Genomic DNA, 8,774 nt, shown 5'->3' on the forward strand with positions numbered 1-8,774 from the left:
TAGCCATCTGAATGTCGTCTTCGGTGAAGTGCCTGTTCATATCCTGTGCCCATTTTTCTATTGGATTATTTACCTTTATCTTGTTGTGGTGCACTGATAATTTTCAAAGTATACTTTTTTCCTGCTGCCCTAAGAAACTGTATTTGGCATTAACTTGGAATTATCTCTGATTTAACTCTTTAAATGGCATCTCAGATGCAACAGAGAAATGAAAACTCAAAGCTTTGCCTTCAGTACAGGTTTTCCTTTCTTGTCTCTTCTACAGGCTACAGGGTCCGAGTGTGCACCATAGCCAGCCAGAGTCAGTGGAAGCAGAGACTCCTCCAGGATCCTTTGGAAATGAAAATGATCCAGGGCAAGAATCAAAGTACAGAACCTCCACACCACAGGAGAGAAACTGTGAAAGGCATCCTTCCTCTCCTAGAGAAAGCCCACTTCCAGGTCTCCTGTCCCCTCCAGGACATAGTGGATCAACAAGCAGAAAACGCTCAGCTGAACCCCAAGATGACAGTTTCGACTGCTTTGATTCCCTGGCGACTCATCAGATTGCAGCTGAGAACACTGCTCATGTGTCTGTTAGGCCCAAAACAACTGAAGAAGTAGCTCTGAAAAAGTCCAACAGAAGACCTCACAGTAAGGACAAGAGTAGGACCAGCCAAAAGAGCAAATCAGAGGCTCTACGGCCTCCAGCACCAAGAGGGGCAGATGCGCCATTGAAGCCAGACAACACTTTTCAGGGTAAAAAGGCCAAAAAGTCAGCAGTGGTTTCTGAAGTAACAGTCCCTGCTGAAGAACCAGACTCAGTGCCGACTCACGTCCCTGAATTGCACAAGCAGCACAAGGAGAGGGCCCCGAAACTCTGCCGACAATCTGCAGGAGTGACCTCAGGCTCCCCACACCCATCTCATCCTCAGTCCCTGGAGACTCCCACAAGAAAGAGACACAAACCTCCTCAAGTGGAAGAGCCCGAATTGGAAAGTGTTGGCAACACAAGCCCCCCTGTGGCCAAACTGGCAAAATTTACTTTCAGACAGAAATCAAAATTGATCCACTCCCCTGAAGACCCCAGACATGCAGATACTAGTACAACTAAAATAATCGTTCATAGTTCTAAAATGTCCCAGCCTCGAACGGGAAAGGAAGCAGCTCTGTCTGGAAAAGAGCCAGAAAAGTTGAGCTCCGGCCCAGGAAACAGAGGCTCCAATCAGTTACAAAGTCCCACAAAGGAAGTGTCAAGACAGCCACCAAAGACAGACGGAGCAGGAGAGAAGATGGAGTGTTCCCCTGAGAGGAGAGTGCTTCGGCCTGAGCCTGAGAGTCAGGCGAGGCACTCCCACCTCACTCGTGAGAGGGAGAACAAAGAGAGCTCATGCAGTAATAAAAGCAGCAAGGTTCATGCCGGCACATTAGCCAAATTGGCAAATTTCTCCTTTACTTCCTCCTCTGAATCTAAATCAGAACCCCCTCCTCCTCCTGAAAGTAAGAATTGCATTGATAGAGACCCAGGTCCTCCTGCAGCCACAGCTGCAGTGCTTGGCAGTAAAAGGAGAACTTTTCAGTTAGAGGGATCTACCAGAAAACTCACGACTTCCAAAAACTCTCTCTTTTCTTTACCAGAACTAGATGATGAAGCATTTGATTTCGACTGGGATGAAGAGATAAGGAAATAACCATAATTATGAAGGCATCCTGATTCCATTTCACTCCTCCAACCCAATATAGCCTCTTGCAGATACCCATGTGGTATATACAGATACAATGACTCTTAGCCATATTGAATGCCATTCTCATCACCAGGAGCTCCCATCAGGTTTTCTAACATCTATTCCATTCCAGGTGTATCATGACTTAAAAACTTGTACAGTGAATTTAGGTCATTGTAAAACCAGCACCTGAGCCAAGTTAGTTGACATTGTGTTTAGTTCTATGTGTGGACTATTTATATTCTTAAAGGTATTTCTTTTTATTCTTAAAGGTATTTCATTTTGTTTGGTTTGGGAGAAAAGTGTCTTTCTCAGATTCCTTATTTTATTTACTCAGAAACAACTGCCAGGAAGGGAAGAGTCCTAAAGCTACCAAGATAAATGAACGTCTCCTATTTTTTTTCTTTTTAATTTCCTCTTGAGATGTGCTCTGGGCACTGAATACGAATTATCATGTAATGATTTGCTAAAACTGTGATTTTTAAAAAATGTTTTCACATTATTCTAATATATCGTATTCATTGTGGACAAATATCTCTGATTTTTTCTTGGATAAATATCTTTACCATACATGGTAATTTTAAAGATCTGGGTACATAGTAGATTTTTGGAATACTGAGCTTTTGACTTTTCTTCTTTTTCTTGAGCCAGCATTCTGTGCTTCACATCCCTGACACCCCAGGGCCTGCCTTCTACATGTATCAAATCCTGTGGTTAGCAGGAGGGAGAATGTACAGTAGTCTCAATCATGCATTATTCTGAGTCTATCAAGACATTTAATAGAGAAATGTGATACTTGCTAGGTTGTGATTGATTTGTCTTAAAATCAGACATTTACCAGGCATTTTAATGTGCTTGTTATAGGAATAGGAAACTCATTTTGTCTTAGGTCCTTTTTTATTCTACCAGGAATTATTAGGATTCCATAATGACTTCTTTCTCTTCTGAAATGTCTAATTGTAAGATAATAATAGATTCTTTAATTATCGGAATTTTGGGCATGAAGAATATTCATCATTATATGTATTTTGTTTGATATTGACTTAAACTCCTAAAGAAAAACCACCAAAACCATCCATAAAAATTTAGGAAATGAAATATTTTTTGAGCATTTAAGCATTAATCCTAAAAGATTAATATTAAAGAAAATAAACAGTGAGTACTAATTTAGAATGGATAAATATAAACATTTTCAAATACCTTAAATAACTAAGTTTAATATAAGGAATGATCATAAAATTTATTAGTGTATATACCCTTGAACCCATTCTAGAACATTAACAGTGTGGGCTTAAGTAATGTCATTATTACTTTATCCATTTAATAACTTAACAGAGTATTGTTATTTTTAATTTTATATTTTTTCCTAATCTTTTAACAGTAAGACTTTGACTCCTTTCTAGCATTTCAGTATTCTTCCTAAAACTAAAGGAAAAAGAAAGGGTCTTAGTAATTGACCAAGTGAGCTTGATCTGGACATTGTCAAATTGCGTAGATGAGGGTCATTCAAACTTGAGCAGCTATGATGAGTTGACTTTTTTGTGTGTGTGTGAATTTTGGTACGTACGTTTAAAAAATAATTGCCATTTTGTCTTTGAACTTGTTATTAAGTATTGCATGGCTGATAGTGTCTAGCCTACTGGTTTGTCACTAGGGCACCAGTATTCATTATTGGGAATCATAATTCTAGATGTTTCATTTCCTAATAATGAAGGTATCTTTTTTCTTTAACTAGCCTCTTCAGGACACTAAGATACTTCCTACTTTAAGATACATCACTGAGTGACTCATCTCTCTTATTTGGTCTTGTGTCTAATCACCTGTGTACCTTCTACCTAGCAGTTATTTGTATTCACTCTCCATCTTGTTATTTGTGCTCATTGACTCATTCTACTCGTTATTTTAGTGCCTTCAGCTGCCTAGTTAATTTAGCCTAGTAATAATTGTGTTTGTTTATTCTTTGATGCTTACCCAGGTAAAAATAAGAGCAGATCTAAATATTCTCCCTATATATATATATATGTATATCTCTGTCTAATTATTAGAATAAGTAAACTACTCCATGTAAATACTCCTGGGCATCTTAAAAATTAAACTTCTATCATATTTACCCTCCTTTTGTCTTTGACTGCTTTGCTGTTGCTTATATTTGAGTCACAGAATCTCACAACTTACCCAGTGAGAAGTTCCTTTTTGTTGACTCCAGTGTCTGTTTTAGCACTTCTTATATTTCCAGAAGCACCCATAGTATCTGGAAACTCATTTTGCTTTTCCCCTAGAATCAGCTGTCTTCAAGAACATTGGGAAGCCAAGTGAAAAACCAATTTAGAGATAAATCATAGTATTTATTAGGTATGAGTATAAAAGTTCTCAAACATGCATTTCTGTCAGGCTGGAACCTGAGGCTGTAAATCACATGGACGAGACTTCCCTTCTTCCTTGTAGCACCTGGTAGATCTGTCTTCCAGAGAGGTAGGGCATTGCTTGGTAGTTTAACTCCTTATGGACTACACTACCAGATTTCTCTAAACAAAATGAAAACTATTCTTAATTTTCTTAAGAAGAAGACTAAAATGAATTTAAATTCTTTTATAACTATATAAAAGAGATAAACTTTTGACTCATAACTGACCCTCCAGCATGTGTCCACGGTTGTAAATCTCAGGAAGTTAGCTCACCTTTCTCTCACTGAGCTGCTAGTAGATTTGAACTCTTTTGACTTCATTCAACCAAATTCATCCATTGTTGTTATATACTGTCAATTAGAACCAACTTATATCTTATGCTCCAGCAGGTTTTCTGAAGCAGTAAATGGCACAAGAGAAAAGTTTCCCTTCTTTGTCCCAGTGAGCAGCTGTTGGGTTTGAACCACATGCATTTGTGTTGGCAGAAGAACTCCTTACCACTAAGCCATCAACTATTACCTGAGCTTTTTACATACTTAAGCTTCTTTTGCAGGTATCCCAGAACTTTAATAGAGATCGATTTTTGACAAATTTCAATTCTCACAAACCTATACATACACACAAAATAGTATTTGATTTATGTGCCTTCTCTAAGTGCTAAACCTTCTACCTAGCCGGTCCAATTTCTGGAAGACCGATGCTAATCTGTATTTAAGAGATCATCAGAGACAACCCAGGACTGTGTTGCCCTTTGCAGATTTAACTTTTCCAAACAACCTAGTTCCAAACCTAACAAACTCAGAATGTGAGCAGCTAGGTGAGTGGGTGTTCTTTAATGTGCAGCATAATATCTGAATGTGTCTTCCATATTTTTGGTATTCATAAAGATAAAAGAAGGCTCTTGGCTCACACTGGTGCTCATGCCCATTGGGGTTTTGCTGTGTCCTATTATTCCTCTTCACTATAAGAGAGAGAGAGACAGGAAGCAGTAGCAACTATTCCTTTTTTGTAAAAAGAAAAAAAAATATGGAATGCTTTATGAATTTGTCATCCTTCTGCAGGGGCCATGCTAATCTTCTCTGCGTTGTTCCAGTTTTACTATATGAGCTTTCTTATGGCATAAGTGTACATTTTGAGCTTCCTGTAAAGCCTTCAAACTGCATCTAAATGTAGTATTTGTAAAAGGGAACTTGAAAGTAAAGTTAAGCTAGTTTTGAATAAACTTGGTGTGTCTGCAGTATAAATATCAAAGTTCAACATACAGTACAAGGAGGGAAACAGGATGTCCACATCTGACCTTTTTGTTCTCACCGAGAAGTAGAAAATAAATTACTTATGTTGGAAGCCTCTTGTGGAGCCAATGAGAGACTGATGCATGGGCTGGGTTTTTTTAAAAATTCATTTGGGCCTGAGGGCTTGCGTCTCTCAGGCCTAGTTTTTATTGTGTGGTATGGTACTATTCTGTCATGTCACTTTATTGAGGTAAATTGGGATTGCTGTGATACTGAACAGCTTTTCAATGGTGCTTCAAATGCCATAATGGTTGTACATGGTTGATAATGCTTGGTAGAGGTCACAGATTAAGACAGGCTTGGAAGCAGGAGTAACATCCACTTCCTAAATATGCCTGTGGAAACTCTATGAACTTTGAGAAAGGACAGTAGTTATAAAACATGGTTAAGGTCCTTTGTTTGTAAGGTAGCAACAACAATTTATATCTCCATGCCCTTGTCTCCAATTTAGAGTCGGGTGAGGTGGCTGGACTCTGTAGATGGTGCTTTTGATTTGGTTGAGAGTCTTTGTGAATTGTGTGGTGGTTTTTTATTTAAGCCTCGTGTTTAGAGTCAACAAAACCTCCTGTAGGGCCCTTATAAATTGGGCCCAAGGGATTATGTTTGAATCCCTGTTTTTATATTTTGGAGGAACATTCTTCTAAGTGAGACAGCACTCTGGTCAATTTGCTGTGCTGAGGTAATCTGGGTTTGCTGTGACACTGAACCTTGTGCCATTGGGATCTCAAATGCCATAATTTAACAGTTGTGCCATAGGTGTGCCAAACACCATAATGGCTACCCATCACGAGCAGTGTTTGGTGGAATTTCCAAGGTTGATTCAGGTTTGGAAGCAGGAATGGCATCCATTTCCTAAACCACATGCCTCTGGAAATCCTATGAACTAGGAGAAACTATGATAGTTATAGAAAGGCTTCAGGCCTTTTGTTCATAGGTCACTATGAGTGGTGCTCAACTCGACAGCAGTCAGCAACAACAAACAGCATGTTGTGAATGCAAATAGTTTTTAGGTCAATCTTTTTTTTTTTAGGCCAATCTTTTAAATGGTTCATTGGAACCGTAATGCTTTGGCAGAATTGAACCGTAGAAAGCTAGAATGTGTAGAATGTGAATCAAATGTTTTAATTACATGAGAACAAATTTAATTATATTTAGAGTATTCATAATAAGCCAAGTCAGTATTGAAATATGGCTTAATATTTCATACCTGGTTATTTTCTGTGCCCAATGATATAAAAATGAGAGCAGTATAGCAAACTTTGAAGTCCAACATATTGGGTTTGTGACCCCACTGTCTTCAGGGATCTCATTCGTAAAAGCAGGTGGGCTAGGATCTGAGTCATAATGTTGAGTTAAAAGAAAACCTCACAGTCTAGCTGAACCAAAAGTAGGCTTGCTGTAAGGATATACTAATGAATCTCATTAAGGACAGGAAACAAAGTCTAACCAGGCTCCATGAGGCCTAGAACTGGAGAGTCAGGAACTGAGGCTGTTCATTCAGCATCTCCTGAGTCTTTCATGTTCCTCTTCTCTGCTTCTCAGTGAATGTGATCAAATTAACTGCCCTTCTGCAGTCATGTGTTCTGTATTTGCACCTTGTGGCTTTTGATCTATTTGGGATCTGCTCTAACTTTGATTTCTCTCCTTTCCAAATTCAGGCTGATTTTATTTCACTTTCTTGATTGCTTCAGGAGGGGGTGGGGGTGTCTGGGGGAGGTATAAACAGAGCAGCCAGGCCTGTGGCTGGAGGTAAATTCTCTGAGGAGGAGCGTGGGAGGCAGTGACTAGCCAGTTTACCACACTGTGTCTAAAGGATTTTGAGTAATGGTCAATAATTCTACAACCTTTGCTTTTTCTATTACAATTACTGAGTTGAGAGAACATGCTGTTAAATTAATTTAGACCATCATTCCCGAAAGACTGTCAATTTTTAACCTGACAGCAACAAGGTGTTTTTCAGGGATTACAAATGACTTTTGGCAGTGTTATTAATAGTCTATACTATAGACCACAGGGGGAACTGTTTATTGTATTTTTTCTTGTGCATGAATTATTCATCATGACTATATCACACCTCTTCAAAATACCAGTCACATCAGTAGGCATGGTGTCATCCAGTTCAGTGACTCCTATTTTCATGCCACCCATGGACATCCTCCCATACCAGACCATACACAATACTTAGTAATGTTTGCCACCAATTTTAATTAAACAGAATACATGATTAAGGTAATTGAAAGCTATTTAAATGTAATATTTTTTCGATTATATAGATACAAAAAATTGTTTCACAAAATCTTTCTACATTGAATTGAAGACTTCTTCCCCTCATTTAAATACTTTATTCTCAAAATGTTACTGATACGTTGTTGTTATATGTCATTAAGTTGGAAACGACTCATATCTGACCCTCCAGCAGGTTTTCTGCTTTGTTTTTTGTGGGGGAGAAATCAAAGGTTATAAGTCAGATTAATAACAAAATACAGTCAAGATAGCTCCCATAATGTGCACGCAGGCACCTCAGTCTTGAGCCTCACAGAGCTATGTTCCCAAGTTCTCAGACCTGATAATATTGGCTCTTTCCTTAGTTATAAAAAAACATTATCAGTTCTGAAAATATTGGCTTTCTGCATCCCCCACCCCCAGGTCTCATCTGTGTCATACCTCCAGTTCAGCCATGGCTGCTGCTATCTCGAAGCATGTCCTACATTTTGCTGGGTTGAGAAAGGTCTTTTTCCTCTTCTGGTTGAGGAAGAATTCCTTCCAGCAGGTTTTGATAGATTCAAAAATATTACTTAACATAACTAAAACACAAGACATTTTGACAAAATCAGTGACTATAAAACTCTAGGAGCAAAATTAAGCACCTTGAGGGACTGAGTTGCTGGGCTTGGGACCCCAGGACAACAGATGTGGGAAAGATCAAGGTCAAATGATATAATATCCAAAGACAATGTTTTACATCCTACTGGGATTTTAAGAATTTGTGAGTGGCCATCAAAGGTATAACTATTAATGTCTTCCCATCCTGAGCAAAGAAAAATGAAGAAAACCAAAGTTTAATCCAAAGGGTTAATGGACCATATGAACTTGAATCTCTCTGACCCTGAAGCCAGAACTGGACTCATTACAGTTACTGACGACCCTGAGAGGAATCACAATTGTTTGTTGTTATGTGCCATCAAGTCGCTTGCGACTCATAGCGACGCTATGTACAACAGCACTAAACTCCGCTCTGTCCTGTGCCAATCGCACTGTCTCTGACACTCCCATCCCAGTTATCCCAGTCACTGAATCAATCCACCTCATAGAGGGCCTTCCCCTCCTGCGCTGTCCCTCCACCCTCCCAAGCATGATGTCCTTCTCCAAGGACC

The 8,774-nt window shown here is 39.0% G+C and overlaps 1 protein-coding gene across 1 annotated transcript in view; it reads left to right on the plus strand.

Moving 5' to 3' along the window:
- MCM9 (minichromosome maintenance complex component 9) overlaps positions 1–1,670 on the plus strand; it is a 122,938-nt gene extending 121,268 nt beyond the window's left edge. Inside the window, exon 12 of the mRNA XM_006878997.1 lies at positions 266–1,670. Coding sequence (XP_006879059.1) covers positions 266–1,670 — 1,405 coding nt within the window. The remainder of the gene's footprint in view (positions 1–265) is intronic.
- Positions 1,671–8,774: the final 7,104 nt, after the last annotated feature.

Source organism: Elephantulus edwardii, unplaced genomic scaffold (genome assembly GCF_000299155.1).
Source record: "Elephantulus edwardii isolate Elephantulus edwardi_28Jun2011 unplaced genomic scaffold, EleEdw1.0 scaffold00002, whole genome shotgun sequence".
Classification (NCBI taxonomy): domain Eukaryota; kingdom Metazoa; phylum Chordata; class Mammalia; order Macroscelidea; family Macroscelididae; genus Elephantulus; species Elephantulus edwardii.